Raw genomic sequence first — 25,704 nt, 5'->3', positions numbered from 1 at the left:
GACTGGAGTAATTTAGTTAATGTTTTATAAGCCATAAAATCACAAAACTCTGGAGGATATCACAGACAACAAAAACTAACAAGTTAAACTTTTAAATGTCCAATCAGGTAAGTATACTCCGTGATAGAGGAAAGATAAGTACAAAATTATTAATACACTGAAATTTTTTTCTGAATAACATTACGTCTGTTGTCTTACAGCTGGTCAATAGAGGGCGATGTCTAGTGCGGCCGCTTGGTTTTAGTGGAGCGCAGAAGAAGAGTCACTTCCGTAGTGACGGTAGGTGGCGGGAATGCCGAGTTAGCTGGCTAACCTCCGGACAATCCCAAAAGAAGAAGACTAGTCACTTCCGCGTCAACACAGACTAGCACAACCAACATGGCGACGCTAGATAGTCTTAAACGTTTGGAGTATTTATCTTTGGTATCCAAAGTGTGTACCGAGTTGGAAAACCATCTTGGAATAAGCGAGAAGGATCTTGGTATGCCCCCAATGTCTTTTGGCTAACAGCTATTCCAATTTATGCCAAATGTTTTGCTAACATTTTCTTGTTCAACAGCTGAATTCATTATCAACCTCGCAGACAGTCACCCAACATTTGGGGAGTTTAAAGCTGCCTTAACACAAAATGGAGCCGATTTTACTGTATGTATCATTCAAAATTGATTATTTTATTATTTTTCAATGGTAACTGACCAGTCAGTTCATTGTCTTTCAGGAAACACTCACGAAAAACCTATTTCGAATTATCAAAACCATGCAAGCGTCCACGAGTCAAGGTAGACATTTTCGTCGTCCTGTGTGTGGTGTTTTAAAATATGAACATTGTCTTGAATGTATTGTTTGTATCCATCTGGCTCACAACAGCACATCAGCAAAAACCCAAGAGTGAGCAAGACAAGATGAAAGAGAAATATCCCGCTTTATGTAAACCGGATGATCCCGTGTGGAGGGTAGGCTATGGAACTTCTAAATGTTGTGGGGGGGGAATGTGGAAAATGTTTTTCTGACGTCATTATTGTGACTTTCCGTCCATAAAATTACATCATCAGCTCAGTGAAAATGATGAGCAGGTTGCTGCAGCAGCCATGAAGGAGCTGGAGATGCTCATGCCTTCCTCTGCATCTGGGTGAGTTCAATACATTAATAATAAAAACACTTTAGACAAAACCCAATCTAGTCAGATCCAGCACCAAAATACAACAAAGTATGTTTTATTCATTCAGTAGGTAACATTCATCAAGTTTATGTACCTTTAGAGAGGAGAGCAGTCGGAAACGTCATTGGTCCGGGTCGAGAGAGTGCGAAGGCGATACGACCGGCAAGCGGCAACAGAAACGACCGTCCCGCTGGAGTGACCGACCACCGAGCCCGCCACGAGACGCCGCAAGGGAGGAGGCGGTCCCGGAGCCGAAGCCCGTCGAGCGGCCTCTGTCCGATGTTCCCGTGGTGGGCGATATCTACTGCGGCAAAGTGTCCAGTGTGATGCAGTTTGGATGCTTTGTGCAGCTGGAAGGACTTCGGTACGCCAAATGTTTGCGGAAAATATTTGAATCATCAATCAATCAACGTTGTCAAACGAGTGAAGTTCTCCAATAATAGACTAAAATGCATGCAGGAGGCGCTGGGAAGGCCTGGTGCACGTGTCGGAGCTGCGCAAGGAAGGCCGAATAGCAGATGTGTCGTATGTGGTCAGCAGGGGACAAAAGGTCAAAGTCAAAGTGCTGTCCATGACCGGAACAAAGGCCAGCCTCAGCATGAAGGTCAGTCTTCGGAGGAGGAGAAGAAACAAACAAACTCATGACAGAGCTGCGAACATCATTACAGGACGTCGATCAGGAAACCGGAGAGGACCTGAACCCCAACCGCAGGAGGAACTTTGAAACCGGTACGGGTGCCGGGGACGGGGACAACGCCCTGAGGAATCCCGACTTTCCTGCGGAGGTTTGCGTGGTGGAGAGCGAGGAGAACCCAAGTGAGCAAAAGAGGATGGCCCGCATCACAGACCTGGAAAAGTGGGAGGTCAAACAGGTCAGCAGTTATCTAAGATAAATCAATTGGATTCCTCTGAAACATTCCGACTGGAACTGTCTTGCTTTCCTCATCCAGATGATTGCTGCCAATGTTCTCCCGAAAGAGGAGTACCCGGAGTTTGACGAGGAGACAGGAATCCTTCCCAACTTAGACCACGAGGAAGGTAAGCGTGTTGGTGACTTTTTCATTTTTTTTATTTTGTGGTCACATGCTCGTGTTGACCTCGTGACGATCATGTGACCAGATATGGACATTGAGATCGACCTGGTGGATGAGGAGCCGCCCTTCCTGCAGGGTCAGACGCGGTGGAGCAACAACTTGAGTCCCTGCAAGATCGTCAAGGTACATTATCATCATCATTATAATTATTATTACAAAGTGAAGTTTCCTTGCTATGACAGAAATAAATGGACAGTCAAATGTAGTGTCAACAGTTTACCGCTAGAGGGCACTAAATGACTGTAACAAGGGGTTCTGGACTTGCATTGGCTTAAATAGCATATCACATTCAACAAAGATAAAAAAATCCTTCATTAGTGATTTATATTTACTTAAGTTATAGTTATTCTGTGTAAAATTTATTTTTTGTTCATATTTATGGGTGCCTGGAATGGTTTAATTGGATAACCATTATTTCCTATGGAAAAAAAAAAATATCTGTTCTATTTGTTATGTCTATTTTCTCTGTTTTTAGAATCCCGACGGCTCGCTATCGCGGGCAGCCATGATGCAGAGCGCCCTGGCCAAAGAGCGTCGCGAGCTCAAGCAGGCGGCTCGCAACGAAGAGATGGACCGCATCCCGACCGGTCTCCACAAGAACTGGATCGACCCCATGCCGGACTGTAAGCGTTCAAAGTTTTCAGCACTGGAAGTGACTGCGGTTTTGACTCACTTTCTTTTCTCCCGTCGCAGACGAGGGTCGGCAGATCGCCGCCAACATGCGCGGCATCGGCGCCCTGCCCATCAACGTTCCAGAGTGGAAGCGGTACGCCTTCGGGGGGAACCAGGTGTCATACGGCAAGAAGACGGAGCTGTCTATCCTGCAGCAGCGGGAGAGTCTTCCCATCTTCAAGCTCAAGGAGCAGCTGGTTCAGGTTCAAAGTGTCTCTTGCACAATCATTAACTCCAATCCTGCCCTGCTGATTTTTTTCCCTTCACTTTCCACAGGCTGTCCACGACAACCAGATCCTGATCGTGGTGGGCGAGACCGGCTCGGGGAAGACCACGCAGATCACGCAGTACCTGGCGGATGCGGGATACACGGCGCGAGGGAAGATCGGCTGCACGCAGCCCCGCCGCGTGGCCGCCATGTCCGTCGCCAAGAGGGTCTCCGAGGAGTACGGATGTCGGCTGGGCCAGGAGGTGAGGGAGAAGCCGCCTGACGTGTGAGCAGTGTCCAGGAGGTGGCAGCAATCCATAAAACCATACTGTGATTTGGAGAGGTCTTCCATCTCACTTCCTGTTTTTTTAGGTGGGCTACACAATCCGTTTTGAGGACTGCACCAGCATGGAGACCCTGATCAAGTACATGACTCACGGAATGCTGCAGCGGGAATGTCTGATCGACCCCGACATGAGCCAGTATTCCCTCATCATGTTGGATGAGGCCCACGAGAGGACCATCCACACCGACGTCCTCTTCGGACTACTCAAGAAGGTAACCTCGCATGAGATCTTGGTGGCGTGAAGAATTCAGACTTGAATGGAGAGCGCCTTCTCTTTTGCAGACTGTGCAAAAGCGCAAAGACCTGAAGCTGATCGTGTCGTCGGCCACGTTGGACGCCGTCAAGTTTTCACAGTACTTCTTCGAGGCACCCATCTTCACCATCCCAGGGAGGACGTTCCCTGTGGAGATCCTCTACGCCAGGGAGCCCGAGACTGACTATCTGGATGCCAGCCTCATCACAGTCATGCAGATCCACCTGACCGAACCTCCCGGTATATAAGGCTCCATCAACCATGCTGTCCTCTAAGCCACAACATCAGATCCTGACCTCCTCCTCCTTCAGGTGACATCCTGGTCTTTCTGACTGGGCAGGAGGAGATCGACACGGCCTGCGAGATCCTCTTTGAGCGCATGAGGATGCTTGGTCCTGACGTTCCCCAGCTCATCATCCTTCCCGTTTATTCAGCACTGCCCAGCGAGATGCAGACCAGGATCTTTGACCCGGCACCACTTGGCAGCAGGAAGGTAAACACCCGAACCGTGATGTAGCGAGTGATTACTGAAAAGAGGAAAAAAATAAAAGACTTGTTTGGAGTAAATGTCAGTTTCATACTTGTTTGGGAGAAAACTGTATTTATGTGAGGACAAAAACTCAAAAAATTAAGATTTTATTCTGGTGTCATACTGTCCCAGCCTTTTGTTTCAAGTTATTATACCCCATCTCATCGATTAAAAGCTTTCAATGTTTTGATTGTGATGCCAGGTGATCATCGCCACAAACATCGCCGAGACGTCGCTGACCATCGACGGCATCTACTACGTGGTGGACCCCGGTTTTGTCAAACAGATTGTTTACAACTCCAAGTCAGGCATCGACCAGCTGGTGGTGACGCCCATTTCGCAGGTTTGTACATTAAGATCATTACGACGTTAGGCGACTTTACCGTATGCAGATAGCCATCATCATGCCAACTAGCCAGATGTGAGCTTATGGACAAGATAGCGATGCAAATGATTGTGTCATTCAGGCACAGGCCAAGCAGCGTTCGGGCCGAGCCGGCAGGACGGGTCCCGGCAAGTGTTACCGCCTGTACACAGAGCGAGCGTACAGGGACGAGATGTTGACCACCAACGTGCCGGAAATCCAGAGGACCAATCTGGCCAGCACGGTGCTCTCGCTCAAGGTACACGCACAGCACACGCTGATGTTGCACACATTGATGTGCGTCGGTTCAACGGCTTTGGGCCCCCGTCCACCCACCAGGCCATGGGCATCAACGACCTGCTGGCCTTCGACTTCATGGACGCTCCCCCCATGGAGACGCTGATCACAGCCATGGAGCAGCTGTACGCTCTGGGCGCGCTGGACGACGAGGGGCTGCTCACACGACTTGGAAGGAGGGTGAGGACCACCGTCAGGAAGATGTTTCTGTGATCTGATTTTTGGGAGGTTCCTGATAACCCTTCCCACCCAGATGGCGGAATTTCCTCTGGAGCCCATGTTGTGCAAGATGCTGATCATGTCCGTGCACCTGGGCTGCAGCGAGGAGATGCTCACCATCGTGTCCATGTTGTCCGTGCAGAACGTCTTCTACAGGCCCAAGGTACGTGCTTAACACACGGTCTGATTAAGCGAACACGGCAGAAAATGATGAGCTGACACGCAAGCGTGCGTGACTCCCATTGGCAGGACAAGCAGATCCAGGCAGACCAGAGGAAGGCCAAGTTCTCCCAGCCGGAAGGCGACCATCTGACCCTGCTGGCCGTTTTCAACTCGTGGAAGAACAACAAATTCTCCAACCCTTGGTGCTTTGAGAACTTCATTCAGGGCCGCTCGCTCAAAAGAGCCCAGGACATCCGCAAGCAGATGTTGAGCATCATGGACAGGTGAGTGCGGCCATCCCCTTCCATGTCGAGAATGGAGAAAATGTTCAATGTCGGTCGCACAGACACAAGCTGGACGTGGTGTCTTGCGGCAAGTCGACCATGCGCGTGCAGAAAGCCATCTGCAGCGGTTTCTTCCGCAACACTGCCAGGAAGGACCCCCAGGAGGGCTACCGGACCCTCATCGACCAGCAGGTGGTCTACCTCCACCCGTCCAGCACGCTCTTCAACCGCCAGCCCGAGTGGTGAGTTTTCATTGGGGTTACCATAGGTTTCCATTTGTCATCAAACTTTCATTTGGGTTTTTAGAGTCAGTTAATTTAGTTATTTGGATTTTAAATGTTATTCAATTCCAGTTTGAGTTGTTAGTGGTTGGGACTTGTGATGCCCCAGTCTAGTGAAACGCTGACAGCGGTGTCGTTCTCCAGGCTGGTCTACCACGAGCTGGTGCTGACCACCAAGGAGTACATGCGTGAGGTGACCACCATCGACCCACGCTGGTTGGTGGAGTTCGCGCCCGCCTTTTTCAAGGTGTCCGACCCGACGCGCCTCAGCAAGCAGAAGAAGCAGCAGCGCCTGGAGCCTCTCTATAACCGCTACGAGGAGCCCAACGCTTGGAGGATCTCCAGGGCCTTCAGGAGACGCTGACAACTTTGACGGTGACATTGGTAAAGTGTGATGATTGGTGCTATGTCCTTTATTTTAGGACAAGATGTATGGTCTGACACATTTTTGCTACCTGTTTTTAATCGGAGATGGCGAGTAAACCTTTCTAGCTTAACTTGAGCTTTTATAGGTCACACTCTAAAAGCAAAACAAAATGGTGCTAGAAGACAATTTTGAAATCAGCAGGAAAAAAACGACGAGTCACGCGCTAAGCCATCTCTGCCGATATTGTCAAGATAGCGTCAGCCATAGTAAGTTTGAATGACATGTATTTATTGTGTACTAAAAAGAAATGTATACAACGGTCTTAGTGTGTCATCAAAAATATACAATGTATATAAATATGTATATAAAGTGTGTGCCTGTGGAGGATAAGGAGGAGTCAGGACGTGCAGTCGTGTATAATTTGAAGTATTTATTAAGCAATCTCTTGATCCACAATCGTATTTCGAGGCCTCGGCGGTGACAGGAAGCCTCGGGAAACTCAACTCCCTCGTGAGATTAATTTAGAACAAAAACACCGTAGCTGTATATACAAGTGGCGGCGGGGGAAGGGGTGCATGGAGGCGTGTATAAAGATGCTTTGGGGGTACAGCAAGGGAGTCGAGGGGCTCGGAGGAATGCGGCTTTAGTACATATAGGCTTTGGAGTAGGGCTGGGCGGCGTGGGCGGGGTGCTCGGCAGCGTTGTAGGGCGGCCCTCCCTCGTCCAGGTGAGACAGCGGCACCGTGTCCTCCTCGTTTACGTAGCGCTCAAACTCGGCCTTCAGGCTGGGCCGCTGATTGTCGGGGAAGGCCAGCGAGATCAGCGCCTCGGGCTCGCACACAAACTTGTACACGTAGCGCTCGCCCGCCACCTGAGAACGGCACGCTTAGCCGAATAGACCAAAATGGACCAGCTGACCCAGATATCTTTTTTTTTTTTTACCTTCTGCATGATTCCCTTCTCGTAATAGTAGCGCAGAGAGCGGCTCAGCTTGTCGTAGTTCATGGCGGGACGATTCTTCTGCATCCCCCACAGACGGGCCACCTGAGGAGCAGGTTGACGTACATTATTACTTGGGATGGCAGACTTTTTTTTTTTCCTTCCCCAAAATGGCACGAGTACATGATGCAAGCAGGCATCCAGCAACATGTTGGGCTGATCCCTGAGTGCTCTCAGCCACTAATTGCACTCGTGCATTTTTAATGCCTTGTGAAGACATAATGGAACCGTGCAGCAGTGTTTGGACGCTCCCCAAATGGACACGCACCCCACTCATAACGACAACGCTAATTGGACAATTACAACTAGATCGCACTTCACCTTTTGGTAGAGTTTTTTTATTTTTTTTAATAAATCATTTGCTTTGAAAGGCTGTGAATGGATTCACTGTGTTGCTTTTCCTTAGCCAAGTCGTAAGTCTTTGGCTAGCATGTGTTGGTTATTAATATAGTTGATATTTGTCCTTCATATCTTTTGTGTATTCATAGTTCAAAGCATATATAATGCAACTTGTAGTGAACCAAAAGTATGCAAAGGATTACTGAACTTCCTTGACACAAACTAGTACTACTTTCCCATTAGCCAGGGCTTTGGTGTTGTGAAAAGTGCACAGGTACCTCTTCGGGCTCAATGAGCTTGAACTCCATCCCGCGGCCGGTCCAGGCGATGAAGTGCGCGTTGCCGGGGTCATCCAGCAGGGCCACCAAGAATTGCCACAGTTGCAGCGAGCCTCGCCGCTGGTAAGGCGTTCCCTCGCGGAACACGCCGCCACCGCCGCCCGTTTCCTGCTTTACTTCACCTGCAAAGGAGAGAGAACAGTCACCCCGGACATTGTGAGGGTAAATTGGACAACAGCTGACTGGCTTAAGAATTGATTTTCTACTTTCACAGCAACCTTGTAACTCCAAAGCTCTACATAACAATGCTACTAGCAAAAAAGGAATAAGTTTGTCTCCAAATGATAAGCATATCTGGTGAGTAGGATGTGTTGTGTGTTTTTTTTTTTAATGTTCATGTTAGGAGGTAAAGATTGTTATATTGTAGTGATTCTTCCACATGTAGCTCCCACATTTGTTACTCCACGACAGACCCGGGAATAAAGTGGATACATCATGTCATCACTATATACACGATGTTTGTCCTCATCTTTGGTGAGTAAAGATTTCATGTTCCATATGATGTATGTTGGATGAGTTTCATAATTGGGATATGATAATTAGCGGAGGTTAAAAGGTGGATTCAGTCAGGTAATGGGTTCAGGTTGAAGACATACCGAAGGATGTTGACATGCATGAAATAATATCGGTAGACGCCTCGAGGGCGGTTGATCGTACGGCGTAAACAAGCATGGAAATGCAAGATGTGACAAACGAGAAGGGGCACACGTCAGAGCCCTGAGGCGCTCCGCATCTTCAGCTACAAGTTCTCACGCTGAAACTAAAACCGCTAAACGTCAACTCGGGTGTCTCGCGTTTCCTTCTGAGAGAAAACTCACCTTCAAACTTCTCTGGGACCACGCGGGAGTCATTCTCAAACCCGTAACCTAGGCAACAGGCACAAAAATAAAATTTTATGTTAAGAAGAAAAAACTTCACGTGGCCGCAGTTGATAAAGATGAACAACATCCCTTGAGCTTAATAAATAATTGTTCAAATGTTTACCTTCGGGGGCTGGCTGGGGGGTGGGATAGGCTTCGCTGTGGTGGTACATGGAAGAACATCCTGACACATCTACCAAGCAAAAGAAAGATGTCAAATTAGCTTGCAGACTGACAGATCTTATAATATAAGCAAAATGAAATCATTGTAGGGGTGTCTCTGTGTGAGTCTCAGGGACAAAAACAAGCAAGCAGAAGTACAAAAGGTGCAGGAGTGAGTCACCGAGGCGGAATGCAACCCTTCCGATAAGATTCCATTCAAAGCGTTCTGGGCGCAAGCCATGCCAGTGTCTTTGTTGTCCTTCAACAATTTACTAGTTTGATCTTCCGATTGCCAGTGTATCAAAGCTATTTAACCAGAGTTGGCAAACATATTTTGTATATATATTGTATATTTAATTGTACTTTGTTTAAAAAAAAAAAAAAAAAACGGGTTCGTGCAAGTCTCACATTTTTTTTGTAACTGTGAGCTGGTTTTCCATAGAAGAGCTGATTTGGGCCTGCAGCTTGTTGTTCAAAACGCCCTCATACCACCCCCTCCCTCCCTCCCCCAAACTCGCGAGAGGTTCGAGTTACTGCGGCCACGCTCATTTTTCCATTATGAGTTGATGGGGCTGCAGCAAAAGGAAGCCACCGCTGCAACGTGAAACCCCGCGGCCTCCGCCAGGGACTCTAGTCTTTCCTCTGCCCTCCATTTTCTCAATGAAATTCCTCCACCGCATCCAGGGTGGGAGGGGGGAGTATGGCGAGGAGGGAGGGAGGGAAGGAGAAGGTGTGAATGCGCCAGAAAAGAACGTTTTTTCCCTCCCTCTCTTTTTTTTCCTTGCATGTCCGAGGAGAGGAGGAGGAGTCCACTAGTTCAGGGAGAAAAAGTTTGCTTCTTTACGGACATTCTGTTCCACAGCTGGCTGAGATGTGGGGGGGGGGGGGACTTGCAAGTTTTACCTCACTAGGATTTCTTTTACCTAGCCAATAGAATTTGGGATTATTTTTCACCTAAAACACTTGAGTGCAAATAACTCAAGATGTTCATTTTTGTTTAAAAAAAAAAAAAAAAATCAGCCCTAACTCTCCTTGTTAGTATTTGCATGTAGTTTTTTATATATGACCTCTGCCACTGCTTCTCACCTGTGTTGTAGTCCGTGGGCTCTTGCTTGACCATCATATGTGCCGGCGGAAACCTGTGCGGGTGCTGGCTTGCGTGGGGCGGCATCCCGTGCCCGCGGCCATGCCCCGGCCCTGTGCCGTGCGCCCCCACGTGACCCGCCCGCTCGTAGAGAGGATCCATATATTCTTGTTTGAAGCTCTGCTGCAGGTAGGGCATGCAGGGGTCCGAGTGCTGCCGGTGGTAGCACCCGGCCGGACCGCCCCCGCTGCCGTGTCCCGCCGGGGCGGAGGGCATTCGCTGGAAGGCCTGCGATGGTGCGGGGAATTGAGGGCACATGGGGTCTCCTGAAGGGCCCTGATATCTGGAAGAGAGCAGAAACTTCAGTTTCCGGGCCAGGCCATCATGAGCAGCTAATGGAGGCTCACCTGGCATCGGGGGGATACGCGTTGCTGGGCAGCGGCTGCGAAGCGGCGGCCGGGTTCATGTAGCCGGCGTCGGGCCGGCCGGCCGCCGCGGGTTTGACCGAGTAATGCTGTTGCATGGGTGACATGGGGGTGCCCGGGCAAGACCGTTTGGCGCCCCCTGCACCAGCCCTTTTCTGCTCATAGGCACTGCAGAAAACAGATTCAATTTGATGGAATCATCAACAGAGTTTGAGCGGTCAAGTGGGATGTTTTGATGCTTACCTGGCGTAAAGGCACTGCTCCCCACTGGCGGCGAAGCCAAAGTTGGGCTTGTGGCTGCACGACTGGCTCGGGTCCGAACCCGGACTCTGTGGCTCTTTCTTGATGGTGACGGGCGGGCTGTGAAAGGCCACTGCTGTCAACGCACCGAAAAGACAGAAGACTCACAATTAGCGCTAAAAGAAGTTTTCTGTAGAAGGCGTTCAAGTACTTTGAACATCTCGCATGTAACACACTGCTTGCGTGTCTGTGTGTGTGTACATAGCGAACACCAGGTCACATTCCAGACCCCAAGTCTTCCTCACTCACTTTGAGTCTTGCAGACACAACAGTTAACTTCCTCAGTTAAACAAGTCTGCCACGAAAGCAAACGTCACACCTGCGTGCCGGCTATGTCGCCACGATAGGGAAGTTTCACATTTACGCACTCAAACCAAGCTGTCAATCAAAAGGGAACGTTTTAGTGGGATGGGGGGGGGGGTCCTGGTGTAACTTTCTAATGCACCCCCCGCCCTTAAAGTAAAACATCCAAAGCGAAGCTTCAAGCTGTGCCGAGGGCTGCTGTTTATTATGTGAGGGGAGGCTTTCGGCCCGAGACGTGTACAGGATGTTTTTCTGGTCCCGGTAGGGTAAACAGCAGCAGCTGTGCACTTCCAGCTGGGGGAGGGGTGCGTTCATTCATGTGTGTGTCTGGAATCTCTATGGGCGTGTACCTGCGCCTGCGTGCGTGCGGGGTTGGCACGGATAATTGCACGCTGCGCTTCATTCACAAAAGAAAAAAAAAAAAAACGGACGACCATGTGTGGGCCGAAAGTGAAAGGGCTTGATGACTTGACTTAGTTCCACTTGGAGAAGTCGCAACCCTCGGCGTGTACACAAGTCGGCTTACAATTGGGGAGAGGCTGGGGAGGGGGGCGTACTTTTACATATGTAAATGTCTACTGCGGGAGAAAGGTGATGGTCATGGCTGAGTGCTTTAGGAAGTGAAGGGATCATTACATCATAGAGGGGAGGGGGGGGGGGGTCCCCATTCAACACACACACACACACACACACATCCTTTAACCCCAGCCGAGCCACACAATGGCCCTCTCAGCTGAGGCACACTAGTGGGAATATATGTCCAGTGGATTCCTGTGGGATTCCTAAAACACACACAGATGAGAGCGACTCACTCAAGATAAGCTTCTGTGAAAGACAGCGGCCCGCAGGGACATGATGGAATTACACTTTTAATTTGGACTTGTTTTGTAATAATAGATGATGAATGGCGCCCGGCAATTCCAAGAAAATATTTCGTAATGGTGAAACGTAATCTTAGCAATGTTGACTGTTAGTCACTAAAATTAAACTGGTCCTTCTATGGCCCACTTGTAAAAAAAAAAAAGAAAGTGGAGACAGAACTGGCTCTGGACAGGCTTAAACGGGATGTTTATGCAAAACTTTGCCAAGTCCGCAACTCGCGGCGTCCTCGCCGGCAGTAACTCAACAGACGTCGGGCCGGGTGTCAAACCTTGCGACTTAACTCCTTCTCAGGGGTTACCGCTTCTTTGCAAACATTTACCCCCCCCCCCCCCCCCGCTCGCCAAATGCCTTCGATCAATAAAGCCACTGAAGACGATTCCAGCGTGCTGCTTTTGAAAGGTTAAAAAGGAAGCTATCGATTGACAAGAACGGCTAATGACAACCCAATCGTTCAATATTTTATTGGAAGTTTTTGACACCGTCAAACAGCAACAGACAGAATTATGCCACCAAAAAAAAAAAAAAAAAATCCAACACACCAAATCAATTAAAATGTAATCAATCTATTTCTGCTCCCAGGCTTTGTAAATCACAGCGAGACAGTGAGGGGGGGGAGCGAGGCAACAAAACGCCATCCGGGCCTTCGCTCGAGCGTGCGCGAACATGTGCGCGACATGTGCGCTCTTCTCGGGTCGCCGCGTAATCAAAAAGCCGCTCGTCCTCGTCGTCATCCCGCCGGCGAATCCATTAGTGCTTTCCAATCCCGTGTATGAATTTTTAATGGTATTGACGGGAAACAGGCCACTCGCACGGACGTCGTGCCTCGTTAAATGCAAGAAGACGTATTATTAGGAGAAACACCTTGATGACATTTATTTACAATTTACCAGTCAGGGTCATTTTTTTTCAACCTTACAAAATCAGCATTGTTAAGAATTGGAAAAACTGAGTCCTTGATGCTGAGGGCAAAATGGTTGGCTAACAGGATGTGACCGACGACTGTGTTTTTCTGCAAATGTCACACTTTCACTTCCTTCTCGAAGATAACCGCACTTCTTGTCTGTCAGGGTGAAAACCGACTTGTCCCAGAGTGTCGCCGGCGGCCCACATCAGTCAGCATGACTAGTAGGAGGTAGTTACCGTACTTAAAGTTTCTTTTTTTGTGTGTGTGTCTCTATATCATCTCTACAAGCTCTGATTGGACTCCGTTATAAATTCTTATTTCTTTAGTCGAAAAGGAAAAGACAGGCCCGCACTAAAGAGAGCCATAAACCCCGCGAGCGCCAAAGAGCCTTGACGTGCCGCGTCAACGTTCTGACATGTTCTCCCCGCTGTCCACTTTAAATCCAAAAGTGCCGCGTCGGCGCTTCTGACAAACGGTCATCGAGCCGCTGTAAATCTGCCGTTCGCGTCGTAGCACGATACATCCTCGTCCCGGGACGCTCGGCGAGAGTGACATCCCGCTATAAGCGAGGGCGGGATGTAATTAATCCGACACCATATTGACTCTTCACTCCCAATCCTCCACCTTCTCAATTTAGCTTAATGTTCAATGTCGCAATCGATATAGCCACACGTTACCGAGACGATATCGTGAGCTCCCGCTGCTTCGTTTTAGAAATATCGCACTGTAGCCTTAACGTAAGCTATCTAACTAGTTGGTTCATTATTTCATTGAGAAGACAATAATAATCGGGTTTGGGCCTATCCACAAATGATGTCACAATTCTTGCTCATCCTCTTAACAACGCCCCACCCCCTCTTAAAATCACGATGGGCATCTCTAAATGCTTCACGACACGTTTGACCCGCACAAGTCTTAACTCTTTTTCTTGGAGCTGATTTATCTGCACTTTATCTCCATCAAGTCATCTATCAGTTCCTCTGCTGGGCGGGTGAGGATCGATACGCAACACCCCCCTCATCTCGAAGCCCCACCAGCACGCCTATGGGCTTGTGTCAGCATGAATATAGAAGTTCCCCGGATAAAAAATTGGTAGCAGGCAAATTTTCAAGAAAACATGACATAAAAAAAGCCGTAATGCCGTTTTTAAAAAAATAATAAAATGGGCGCAAAAACAAGCTAAGGTGAGGACTCGCTAACCTCAACTGGCTTTTCACAAGCGGCCCATTCATAAAACCGCTGCTCCGTGCGACTTGAGAGAACTCGAGCGTGCCAGAGGGAGGCGTCGCTCTTTTCTGGCAGGCACCTGACTGTTTTTGCTGTTGCGTAGCACCGCCTATTTTTCAAAAAAAAAAAGGGATCCAAAATTCCTGGTTTTGAAAAGGAGCGCAAGGGCTGCTTCCGCTGGCCTTCCTCGCCATTCACTCCTCGCTCGCTCTTGCGTCTTCTCCCTGAAAAGAAGCGCAAGCGGCGCTCCATGGCCGCAACTTCCTACGTAATTACTGCAAGGCACAAAACCAAACAATCGTCCCATACAGCTCAGAAATCACTGGATTAGTTCACATCTTGGAACACTCAAACGTTGTGTGTGTGTGGACATGTACTGTATGTGTGTGTGAAGGAGCAGAGACTTGAGCACACACAGGAAGGGAGGGAGGGTTTTGGAGTATCCACTTGGAAAGAAGGAGAAGGGCTGGAAAGGGGGGGGTGGCTAGAGGTTTTTTTTTTTTTTATGAATGGAGAGCGAAGGAGCAAGCTGCTGAGAGGCACACTTCCTCTTACGCAGGCGGGGGGGAGAAAATTTATGAATGGCTCGCATCGAGTGTAAACAAAAAAAGAAGGAGCTCTCGCCGTCTCGGTCGAACGCTGACTTGTGACCTCGGCACGCAACAATATTGACCACATGAGACTTTTTACTGCAGGAAAATTTATGGACTTTGTGGCTTTAAGACAATTAGCCACAAGTGTTATAATTGTCAAATATTTTTTCCGTAGAACAATCACACCTTTCTTTGCGCCCACAGGGAAACAAGGTGCGGCGACATTTGGATGCACAAGATGCGAGACACCATCGATATTTCCCCTGTTTGGTCTTGCGGAGCAGTTGAGAACTCCAAAATGTGACGGTACACACACACACACACACATACGGCAGCCCGCGGACAACATGCGCTTGTTAGCTAGGTCACAGCGAGATCAATTCAACAGATGTGCAGGTATTGCGCAATTCCTCAGCGTGACATTCCGTCGTGTTATTTAAGTGTTTTTTTTTTTTCTTTTTCCAAACCATGTCGGAGGCCACACCCGTGCAGGTAGCAAGCCAGACGCAGTAAACCTGCTCGCCGGGGCGCCGCGTTGGTCCGCAGGCTTAATTATATACTCCAGCCAGACAGGATTAGAGTCTGTCTTGATGCTTTTATACACAAATGTATGCTAGTTTCAATAACAGGTGAGTCACCTGCACAGGTGTCTCTCAATTTCAACGCTGGTTGAACTTTTAACTCCTGGCAGCGTATCAAGACTGATCCCATTCGAAGCATTCGACATCGTAAGGCAACAATAGTAACAAAACCGAACTGAAAAAGTTGCTTTCGGTGCCAAAATTCCAACCTGTCAAGTTGTCAAAACTCGCGTCACTATAGTTCGCCGGTCAAAGTTGAAGAGTCGGAGTGACTATGAGCAGCAGGGACGCTTTCTGTCAACACAAAGCGACCCTTCGCCTTTAAATGGAGCGTCCGTCAATGCACAGCTCCCCCCCCTTGACCCCAAAATCACGGCGGGGTCAGCCGTTAGCATCGGGTCCGCACACGATTGGCCGACCGGGTCGGAGGGGGTTAAGTCGACATGACCCCTGCGCGCCCTCGGGTTCATCTGCACTTCCTCTTGCGCTTTGTGGCCTAATGGACGGCGACAACGTTGCGGCCGGGCATCTGTCATGCGGACAACGTGACACATGCGGCTTGAAATGGCGCCGTGTTTACACACAAAAGACGGCGGGCAGGATGTCCTCGTGACCTCCCCGTCAAAGGCTGTCACTTCTTTCAAATTCCCACCAAGCTAAAGGTGGAAGTTGGTCACATCAAATAAAAAAAAAAATAGTCTCAAGCATTAATTTTGTGGTTTGCCCAAATAATTTGAGGAAGTTGCGCCAAATCATCACGTTGTTAAACACGCAAGTCGTGAGTTGTCAAATCTTGCGTTACCACTTGAGTTAGCTAGCTTAGTTCCACATGAATGGATGTTTGCAGCCCACCTGGATCCCGAGCGCCATTGTTAATCAAAGGGAAGCGCATTCAAATAGTTCGCTTTCCCTTTTTTTTACATCTTCCCGGTTTCCTGCCACGGAACCTCTAGGCTTTTCAAAAGCATGCAAATGGCGGCCAGCGCGGCACAATACCGAGGCCCTTTGGTGTCCTGGCTTTTGTCCGCCCGAGAGATTACAGTAAACCGCAGCTCACCCCGATACGTTCCAGAGCCACTTGTGACAGGGAGAAAAATCCACAATCTCGAGACACCGTATAATTTCTTTTTTTCCATCATATTTATTTTAGTCACAGAGCCCCCCCGTTGACACCTCGGCCGGCCCACGTTTGACCCCGCCGTCCCGACAGCGGGCCAGGAACAACACGAGCGTGTCTAGCGACTCCAGATCACACGAGATCAACAATCAAATCTGCGGGGCTACGAAACCCGAAAACAATCTGATGGATAAAACCAGCTCCGAGAGGACAAAGAGACTCAAAGCACTCACAGTTCTCCGAGTGGAAATCCGGAACAAACTGCTCGTCGCTGTCCGGAACCTGAGCTGGAAGTAGAAGAGAGGAAAGTAGCGTGTCAAACTTAAAAGAGGCATTGTCAGAGAAACAGACTTTTATGTGGACTTATTTCACAAAGACTTTAAATTAAAACCCAGGCTTGAAAAAGCCCCCCCTCCTCCCACCTGTAAATGCAACGTAAAGTCACGTGACTATCTTAGCTCGTTCATTTGAGAGCAGCAAACAGGCCCAGCGTGAGGGTTGTGACCTCGGCACCCCCCTCCCCAACCTGCATGTGCACGCGTCCAGCCAGCACAATGGTGAATGGACGGGGATCCCTAACGCCAGCCCACGGGCACAATAGCGCCTGTCTGAGGCCGCTTGCACCTGGGCCGCCGCCGCTGACTGGACTCATTCACGTCCACCCGGATGAATTTCATTCACTAATCGGCCGCTTTTGAAAAGGCCAAGATGTCACCCGTGCAAAAGCACAATTCTAAACTTTCCAAATTCCAACAGAAACAGAAGAATTAAGCTTTGATTTATTTTAGTTTTTATTCAGGCCCCGGTTCTAGAAACCTCCCCCTTATGTTTTATCCTTCATCCAGCGCCGATGCGGACACAGTCCAGACCACTTGGCTAAACAAAGTCAACGCGACAGTGACAAGTGGCATCCGAGTCGATGCTTTGTCACGGCGCCTGGCACGTTTCCTCGCTCATTGAGCCAGAACAGATTTCGGCAGGGAACATAAACGGCTTCCCATGAGCAAATTTGTACAGCGCCGATATTTTCTCCCTATTTCGGCTTATCAACAGAAGCGACCTAATGTCAACCCTCATGTGAAGATTGTTGGAATCGCAAGTCTAATTTCATTTCATGGAAACTGATAACCTCACTCAAGCCTGGTTTGGGGTTTCAATTTATTGACTTGTGTCGTCTGAGTCACGTTAAATCCACAAGACGGACAACAGGCAGAAAAAGAGGAAATCGGATATTTAATCGAATTATTCACTTTTTTCTTGTCATCGTACTTCCCTTTACTGTAGTACACCGAAAACCGGATGACACATTTTTTGCGGCGAGTTCAGACACACATCATTGATTTCTAATGTTATGTAGCATCCCGCGGCCTACTGCGACCTAATAATTATAACATTAGTCGCTGAGTTGCTACTGGTTTGCTTTTAGGGTTGGTTTGGATTGCGTTTTTTCATGCGTATCTTGCGGAAATGGCGAAGAAGTGCTTCTTCTGTTGCGCCTCATGGCCACCAGGGGGCAGCATAATAGACATTGAGAAACACGTAAAGAAAAGTTTCACCACAGAATTTTCCATAGAGGATATGCCTGCCTGCGAGTATTGTCATGTTACTCAACTTTATTTATAGATCACTTTTGAAAATATCCGTTAAGTTTAATTGTTAGGCCGTCGATGGCGTTTAGCATCACGCTAACTAACTGCTAGCTATTGGACAACAGCTTTAGGTGGATACTTTAAACACTTGCAGGAAGTTTAAGATGCAAGTCAGCACAAGAAAGAAAGTGTGTTTTTAAATCAACACAGGCCCAACAAACCTCCCCCGACCCCTCCCTTCTTGGTGGGAGTTTCTGGGCTTATAAACCCGAGGGCCAATATGGCAAGACGCAACAAGCTTCCCCGACGCTCGCCATCCGCCGCTTCCGCTTTCCTCCTCATCACGGCCAAAAGGAAGAGCCAAAAATGATTTGAAAATCCCCCACCCAGCACTTGCCTTCGTGGTGTTTACAATCGGGGCAAAGCCCTGACAAGTGCAATCGTAGCAGATCAAGTCTTTAATTAATGCGAGAGGAAAAGGAGAAGGCTCAAGCCGCTATTTCAAGTTAAATAACATCTTTGCTGTGCTTCCGCTGGGATGTGACCACCAAAATAAGTCCATACGTCACATATTCGCCCAAGAAATGAACTTTATTATACATATTGACCTAGCGTTTCTATTTTTGAAAAATGTAAAACTAAATTAAGTGATTTGCTGGCCTTACTTTTATTGCAAATAATCAAACATTACGAATTCTAACGTTAAAACCAAAGTGTAAAATTAACAGTGCGTTTCCCTCAGACGTGACGTCTGACACTTTTTTTTTTTTTTTTTTAACGACCTGACAATGACGTACCCGCACCAGCGTGCGGCCTTTTCACATGCGGCGTCGAAAGCGACAAGTTCACTTCACACCGGCGTCCCGACACACACAAAAACAAAAGCACTGAGGCAATAAAAGTGCTACAATAGGTGGCCGGCTTTGTAGTTGAAGGTCCTAGTTGTCGTCACACTTAAGCATAGGAAAATAAAAGTCACCGCTGAAGAATTGAAAATTTCTCATTCGGATTGAAAATCCATGACTCACTTGATTGTAGTTAAGTAGGCGTATGTACAGTAGAATTGAGATTTGGTTTTGGGTAAATTTTTTAAAGTTGGTCTACCATTTGTAGCAACAGATATTTGATTACAAAAGGTGCAGCAAGACACGTAGACAGGCAAAATTAGATGATAATAAAATTATCTGTGAACAAGTCACATTAAAGCAGTTTACTGAGTCACTTAGAAACTCCTGTTTGCTGTGTCTGCATGACTTAGTTTTTGGCTTCAATGTATTTTCATTGCTTTGCTAACTCAGTGAACTACCTAAAAAATAGATTGTTAATAACTGTACCAAAAAAATATCCCATACAGAAGGATTTCCTGGAAGCGATGTAGTATTTATTTGGTTACTTGGCGCCACATGCAACGCAAGAAAGGCCAATCAATGTATTCCTATTCCCACCACGGGGGCAACACGCTGCTTTTATTTGTGAGCCCAAAGTGGAATAATGACTCCATTAGCGCTCACGTCATCAGGAGCAGCAGCGCCTCATGCCGGCTCTCCATGTTTGCTGGCATGAGCGAAACATGCCAGCAGGACCACGATCAATAAGCCAACATGGCTCCTACTATCTTCCATTCTCGTCCGTATATTTTCTTTAATTGTGGCAAAATGACAAAATGTGTCGACCTTTCATTTTGAGTCGTTTAGCAAAACGAAAATAGCCTGCCTGTTGTCCATTTTAGCATTAAAGGAGTCTGTGTGATGAATCAGAGCAACAGAAAAGTCAAAGTCCCTCAATGAGCACGCAAGGGACTCTGGTGGCCAGCCAATCATAATAAAAATAATAATCGACACACGGACGGACCATTTCCACTTTTCACGTAGGACTAAAGAGCACAACCAAAGTGAAATTACGGCACCAAACGACAATTAAACGGCCTAAAAGACAAATAATAAACAAAGAGTGACTCCAACGGCTACTTTTTCTATCTCAAAAAGAAAACCCAGACAACTCCGATCTCGTAAATGATCATTTCACAGCTTCTCGAAAACAGATGTGAAGAAAAATCTTACCTTCTGTCAGCCACGTCTCTTGCAGTTGGCTTAAATCCTGGAAGAGGTCTGCACAGAAGCAAGACACACACGTAAGGAAGGAAAACAATGACGTGCGTGTTCATTACTTTCAAATCAAGTGGACTTTACCTTCAGATTCTTGAGGGGGCAATTCTGTGTCCATGTATTTCCTTTTGGCGGCCATCAACAATCTATTTGGGGGCCCATTTCCTTGAGACTTCTGCACAACAACGCATTTATTAACAGATGAATAATCGGACACATGCAAGTGAAAATTATTTCGTTTGTAACTTTAGTGAGTCGAGAGGTGCGCGAAGTGAGCACGCGTTTTTTTTTTTTTAGAGGGGGGGGTTAAAAAAAAAAAAAGAAGAGGAAGAGAAGTGACCATTTGGCGCACGGCGCCAAGAAAGCTTTGACGAGGTGCTGTTGTAAGTTTAACCAAATTAATTTTAAAAAAAAAGGACGCGTGTTCGCTTGCAAGCCCGAACTCGTCGTCGTGCACGCGCGTAAGAGACTAACAACAACCCCGCAATCGGCTCCGAAAGTCTGCGGTCGGAAAAAAAAAAGAAAAAAAAAGGAAGTGCACGCGGAAGCATACGTACGTTTGCTAAAGTGAAAGGCACTTGCTGGTCCAAGTATGCATCCATGTTACGGTCCATCCGTCAGCCGTCTGCGCTCATTTGGGCCCGAGCGGAGCGGACGGCCGCGCAGCCTGCAAAAGCCTGACGAGGGAGGGGAGGGAGGGCGAGAGGGAGGAAGAAGGGTGAGGAGGTGGGGGTGAATGGGGGATGCATGCATAATGAGCTCCATTCACAAAAAAAAAAAAGGAAATAGGGGGGGGGGCGCTGTGGGGGAAGTTATGGCGAGTGGTTGCACAGAATGCTTATCTTGCCTTTTTGTGACAGTTTTAACACAATATTACACTTAATCTTAATCCGCTTTAAAACGATCGTTGAAAACAAATTTTACCTACTGTTTCTTTCTTTTTGTCCAAAGGAGCTTGCTGATTGGTGCATTTCCTCTTTCAGTGGCTCCGGTTTCAAGGCTTTTGTCAATGCTGCTACTTATGAATGAAGACGAAACCCCGCCCCTCAGCCATTCACAACGCTTCACGGGGGAAAAAAAAGAGGCGGGGCCAGACTCCCAGCAGCCAATCGGCGCCGCTGCAAAAGGACTCAAGGTTCGTGCAGGACTTTCCAGTTGTTTTTCATTCACCAAAAAGAGAGGAAAAAAAATCCCATTCACAAAAAAACCTGCCTTGGCTTGTTTTTCTTCTCGCTGTTTACCTCATCGCACTCCTCCGAGAGCTGGAAAAGTGGCGCTGAATGTGACGTCAATCAGCTTGGAGCCGCGCATTTTTGTGGTTTGAAAGTCCACAAGCGCACGGCCAGGACAAAGATCTTAGCCAGTTAGCACAACTTGAGTGGAAAAACACAAAGGTGAGAGTAGTCTCTAAAGTACTTTTTACACAGCGTGATGGAAACTCATCTAACAAATGCCATTAAAGAATTCAAGCTGTACCCCCCCAAAAAAAATAACCCACAAACTTTTCTAATGTGTTAATAATTAATGTATGTAAAGAGTTTTTACTTGTTTTGCTTCAGTTCCATGAACATGGTGCTGCTCCTTCTACTGTGTGCACCTTGACCACCTGGGGGCAGTATAATGCAAACATATGGAGATGGTCACAGTGCTGCAATAAACTGCAGTAATAGGAGTTGTTCTTCACACTAGATGAAAATATATGCCGGTGAGTGTTTTTTTATTATCTTTCTACATGTGTTACTTCACCATTTGTGTTACATTGCGTCAAGGGTTATGGCGGTGCAACATTGATGTTTTGAAATCGATTCAAATCCGAAATGTGATTTTGTCAGAAAAAAAATATGCAAACACGCATAAACTCTCCTGAATTTATATTTCCTGTACCAAAACCTTGTCGCGTGTTCCCATTTCTAAACGTCAGCTCTTGTTTTGGCTTACAAGAAACGACACGGTAATATTTTCAAGGCGCCATCAAATATTTACACCCAAAATGAAAGCCATCACATGTGATTACAATACATGTCCGGAGGGGGAGAGAAAGAACTTTGAGTCATAGCACATGTCTTGGACGCACACGTGTTCTTCATCACGTCTCCCAATTGGAAACAAATGAGGTGGAGGCGATGTCGCGCGTCCGGCTAGCTCAGCAGAGACGTTAGCGCTCATTGGACGGACGGACGGACGGACGAGAGACACTTTGTACTCAGAGTGCTTATTGATTCAAGCGGGATGGATGGAGCGCCATTATGTCTGTTGATGGAGACAAATACGCCAGGAGTGAGCGACACAAGAAAAACCCAGCAGCAACCAAAAGAACGGAACGGTGACGACACACGCAATTCGCATCGTTTCTTCGTGAATATTGTAAAATTGTGTAACAGGCCCAAGTTTCCAAGTACAATGTAACCTAATAATTCCTGGAAAGAGGCGCAAAGAATCACAAAATGACTTTGTTTGATTTTTTTTTCTTCTTTTTTTTTTTCTCCTCCCTCCAGTTTCCCCCGTGGGTCTGCTGAAAGGATCCAGTGTATTCTTTTTGCCTGTCTGTGCGAGCAGGGGCTTATTCCGACAAACTTTTGTTCTCGAAACACATCCTAGAAAAACCACAATGTGTCCAGTACGCACCGGTTAACACGTTTTTTAAGCAAACACTCTCATGCGTTCGCGGGAGGTTTGTTTAGATGACGAGCCGCGCCGACTGGGAAATAATTCACCGTGCAAACAGCGGCCGTGTGAACGGGCGAGCGGGACCGCGCACGCCCGCTAGTGCCCGGACACGCACAACTTTTTTGGGGAAACAACAACGGGCTAACCCCGAGTGCCCGTGCCGAGGCGAAATGGTTCAGGTGTACCTAATATTGTGTCTGTTGCCATCGCTGTTTCACAAGTCTTACATTTAATTCCCTTCGGTCATTCCCAGAGCAGCGCCGGCGTTGCCGGGACGCCTCGTTTGTGTCGAGGACAAATCAGCGCTGGCACGCCATGAGCCACCTGCGGCCCGGCCCGCTCGAACCACCAGCACACTGGCTCGCTTGTTCCGGGGTGCGAGTCTTCTCAATCAGGTGAGCGCAAAAGCTTCGAGCTTTTACAGGCCTGCTTTGCACCCAAGAGACGAGGCGGCCGTGCAGCTGCGTCGCTCAGCTGCCAAACGCACAAAGGCACATCGAACAATTCACTTACTTGTTGATTTTTCGGCGGGCTGGCATGTATTTGACAGTTAGTTGTGCTTTGTGTTATGATAACAACAACAGTGGAAGGCTTCGGACCCGCCCACCTCTTTATTGTTAATTGTGCAAGTAGTCACAGTGACACATATTTATGCCCTTTAAGTGGTTGTAAAAATAAAAAAGTCACTAAAGGCAACTGTTGTCGTGGGGGACATTGTCACTTTCAACAAGAAGGAGACAGAGAGGATCTTTGTTGATGTCTGCGTGTTATGCCATGACCCCCCGTCCCTTCAGTCCCCCCCTCCATTGTCACCCCACATGTTCTTTTAGACCTTGTTTAATACGTCATGCTAATTTGCGTGTGGATACAAAATAAGCATGTCAATTATAGAACCGTAGTTGGTTGTCCCCCACCCCCCCCCATCTTTCAGGGGTCCCGCCCCCCATCCGGGAGGCACCATCAAACCGTCCACTGTGGAGGATGACAAAGATGTCATTCACATATCCAACACAATGGCACGCCCGGATCACGAGTTGAAAACACATAAATAGTGAGTTATTTTAGCCTTTTGGGAGCTGATCCAGGCTGGGGGGGTGGAGGGATGGGGTCACACTCCTTTTTCAAAGTCTGTCCAAACAAGAGGGGGGGCTTGGACATTTAATTCGGGACTGTACTGTATCTTGGCTTGAAGGTTACAGTTGGGATTCCAATTAGTTGTAAAGGAATAAAATGCAAAACACAAAAGTTTTTTGTGTTTAAACAAACTTTTAATGACACCTATCACATATTAAAACAACTTGATAAACTGTTTGCAATGAACGAAATATTCTTAAGAATTTGCACAGTAAAACAATAGTTTTATTTTTAGGAAAGTGCAACATCAACAAACTCATAATTCTCTCGTTTTGCTTTTGTTTGCACAAAAAGCCAACTGTCTTGGCAGCGTGTGTTCACTGCCATCTAGTGGCCAGAAAGCATAGCTACACTTTAGCGGCTGTCACCACGTTGTCCGCACTGGAATTACATTTTATTTTTATACGTGCCACTAGATGGCAGCAAACCTGTTTCACTCGTTAGTCACTCGATTGCATTGCCATTATAATGTCACCCTTCTTTTTCTGCTAATTGGAGTGAGTTGACATTTCTTAGGAGTCATCAGGGTGTTGCTAAGCGGCTTCAATGCGTTTTTGTGTAATGTCACCAACACACAACAAAGCCACTTTAGTAATGGGGTGCATGTAGTAATTTGCCGGGTGCCAGGCGACCCCTGCTGCATAATTAAAATAAATGGACAAAATGAATGACAAGGGAAATGAAACTCAGCTCAAGATGCATTTTATTTCTTTACTTTTCAATGTGATTAAATTGTTTATTAATGCCTTTAAATGTCTTTCTTCTGTGACGCATGGAAATAAGGTTGCAAATATTTGGCAAAATATAAGCAATAATATCTTTTGTGCGTTGCAGGTGTACCTAATGAAATGTCCAGAGGAGGTTGCCATGGCGTCTGCTGGGGTTTAGTGAAAGGTAAATGCACACCTTACACATTGTAGGACTTAGTTAAAACCTTAACTTCAAACACCTGAAACCGTAACTCGGCTCCAAGACTTAAAGCCGTAATTCTAACCACTCGGAGCCCAACTTTCAAACTCAAATCTTTGTTCGAAAGCCTCATTTGGGTTGCAACCATCTTCCTTTTCGTTCATTCATAGCAGCATCCTCAGCGTCTCGCTCTTTGCTTCCGTCACGGGAAGACAGGAAGCGCACGTGCGCGGGTTCTCACGTGCGGCCAAGTGGCAGACAGACGTTCACGTGCTCTAAAAATAGCATCTGAGGAGGAGGAGACTACGGCGGCGTTAAATAGAAACCGCCGAGCTATTTTTAACCCGGCGTCCCTCTGCCGCAATCTCGGACGTGATTTCCCTGTTAAAAAATGTGAGAAAAAAAAGTCAAGGAAAATATGTTTTCTATTTTTGTGCGCCGTCCCTCGGTATGCCAACTTTGGGCTCGCTGGCGCGTGACGCTTTCTCTTCTGATGAATGAACGCGAGCATGGAACAACAAGCCAGTCCCATCGCCATAACAACCCACTTCTTGCGTTTCCGACATGATTACTCGCGCTCGAATGCGTTTCGGTCTTGTGCAAAAGCCAATCAAGCTTGGAAAACCTTGAGAGAAAAAAGATTGTCATGAATCGTGTGGAACTGTCTAAACATATGACTGGCAAAACTATTTCCCAAAGTTTATTGATTTTAGCAATTAGCCAACTTTGTACCGATACATTGTGAAATTAATGAAACACTATTTCTTTTTCTGCTTTTCAAATTGTCTCTGTCTGCTGCTACCAGCACTGTTTTTTTCCCCCCTCTTTCAATCAATTTTTTTTAACAAAGAAATCTTGTCCTCCACTTGCTGACCAAGAAAGATGGATGACGGAGATATGAGTGCAAGCTTACTGTATAAAAAAATCTCTGTTGCATTTTATGAAGTGGGC

General features: G+C 47.3%; 3 protein-coding genes across 13 annotated transcripts in view; 2 read left to right on the top strand and 1 right to left on the bottom strand.

Moving 5' to 3' along the window:
- Positions 1-271: 271 nt before the first annotated feature.
- LOC148382693 (ATP-dependent RNA helicase DHX8-like) lies at positions 272-6,631 on the top strand. Of its 2 annotated transcripts, none has more exons than XM_088360890.1 (23): positions 272-481; positions 560-645; positions 719-779; positions 868-953; positions 1,053-1,129; positions 1,245-1,523; positions 1,619-1,763; positions 1,828-2,031; positions 2,110-2,197; positions 2,279-2,376; positions 2,729-2,876; positions 2,947-3,128; positions 3,202-3,396; positions 3,506-3,691; positions 3,762-3,972; positions 4,044-4,225; positions 4,464-4,604; positions 4,729-4,884; positions 4,965-5,102; positions 5,176-5,304; positions 5,391-5,587; positions 5,650-5,829; positions 6,013-6,631. In XM_088360890.1, exons 1-23 carry the CDS (start codon positions 379-381, stop codon positions 6,230-6,232), a joined length of 3,492 nt encoding a protein of 1,163 aa, XP_088217016.1. In that variant the 5' UTR covers positions 272-378; the 3' UTR covers positions 6,233-6,631. The 2 variants fall into 2 exon arrangements, with proteins under 2 accessions (XP_088217016.1, XP_088217017.1); XM_088360891.1 differs by having other exon boundaries at positions 273-481; positions 1,260-1,523.
- Positions 6,632-6,650: 19 nt separating this feature from the next.
- On the bottom strand, positions 6,651-21,136 carry etv4 (ETS variant transcription factor 4). Of its 4 annotated transcripts, none has more exons than XM_088360904.1 (13): positions 20,972-21,136; positions 20,601-20,720; positions 20,128-20,218; positions 19,999-20,046; positions 16,583-16,636; positions 10,686-10,818; positions 10,425-10,610; positions 10,020-10,360; positions 8,896-8,964; positions 8,730-8,777; positions 7,852-8,033; positions 7,178-7,279; positions 6,651-7,106 (listed from the first exon to the last, which is right to left on the bottom strand). In XM_088360904.1, the coding sequence occupies exons 2-13, from the start codon at positions 20,655-20,657 to the stop codon at positions 6,879-6,881; spliced, it is 1,539 nt and encodes a 512-aa protein (XP_088217030.1). In that variant the 5' UTR covers positions 20,658-20,720; positions 20,972-21,136; the 3' UTR covers positions 6,651-6,878. The 4 variants fall into 4 exon arrangements, with proteins under 4 accessions (XP_088217030.1, XP_088217032.1, XP_088217034.1 ...); XM_088360906.1 differs by having other exon boundaries at positions 10,686-10,815; XM_088360908.1 differs by having other exon boundaries at positions 20,128-20,215.
- The window catches only part of LOC148382691 (melanopsin-A-like), a 31,781-nt gene continuing 13,685 nt past the window's right edge, over positions 7,609-25,704 (top strand). For 4 of the 7 annotated variants that reach the window (XM_088360898.1, XM_088360893.1, XM_088360897.1 and 1 more), the window contains exons 1-9: positions 7,633-7,974; positions 8,126-8,208; positions 8,297-8,385; positions 12,995-13,059; positions 14,856-14,957; positions 21,027-21,437; positions 21,603-21,748; positions 22,964-23,105; positions 24,679-24,738. The gene's annotated coding sequence lies outside the window, so the exon portion shown is untranslated. Of the gene's footprint in view, positions 7,975-8,125; positions 8,209-8,296; positions 8,386-12,994; positions 13,060-14,855; positions 14,958-21,026; positions 21,438-21,602; positions 21,749-22,963; positions 23,106-24,678; positions 24,739-25,704 lie in introns of all 7 variants that reach the window. The other 3 variants (XM_088360900.1, XM_088360899.1, XR_015854231.1) reach the window with 2 other exon arrangements.

The sequence above is a fragment of the Syngnathus floridae genome, chromosome 18, assembly GCF_059516105.1.
Source record: "Syngnathus floridae isolate MCC-2025c chromosome 18, RoL_Sflo_1.0, whole genome shotgun sequence".
Taxonomy (NCBI): Eukaryota; Metazoa; Chordata; class Actinopteri; order Syngnathiformes; family Syngnathidae; genus Syngnathus; species Syngnathus floridae.
Note: the sequence above shows the minus strand (reverse complement) of the source record. Positions and strands in the feature narration are given on the sequence as shown.

Coding starts and splice junctions, on each gene's coding strand:
- LOC148382693 (XM_088360890.1), top strand. CDS start 379: ATGGCGACGCTAGATAGTCTTAAACGTTTGGAGTATTTATCTTTGGTA. Junction 2,377..2,728: donor GTCCCTGCAAGATCGTCAAG/GTACATTATCAT, acceptor CTCTGTTTTTAG/AATCCCGACGGCTCGCTATC. Junction 4,605..4,728: donor TGGTGACGCCCATTTCGCAG/GTTTGTACATTA, acceptor TGTGTCATTCAG/GCACAGGCCAAGCAGCGTTC.
- etv4 (XM_088360904.1), bottom strand. CDS start 20,657: ATGGACCGTAACATGGATGCATACTTGGACCAGCAAGTGCCTTTCACT. Junction 10,611..10,685: donor GAGCAGTGCCTTTACGCCAG/GTAAGCATCAAA, acceptor TGTTTTCTGCAG/TGCCTATGAGCAGAAAAGGG. Junction 8,965..10,019: donor GCCCACGGACTACAACACAG/GTGAGAAGCAGT, acceptor TTTGCTTGGTAG/ATGTGTCAGGATGTTCTTCC.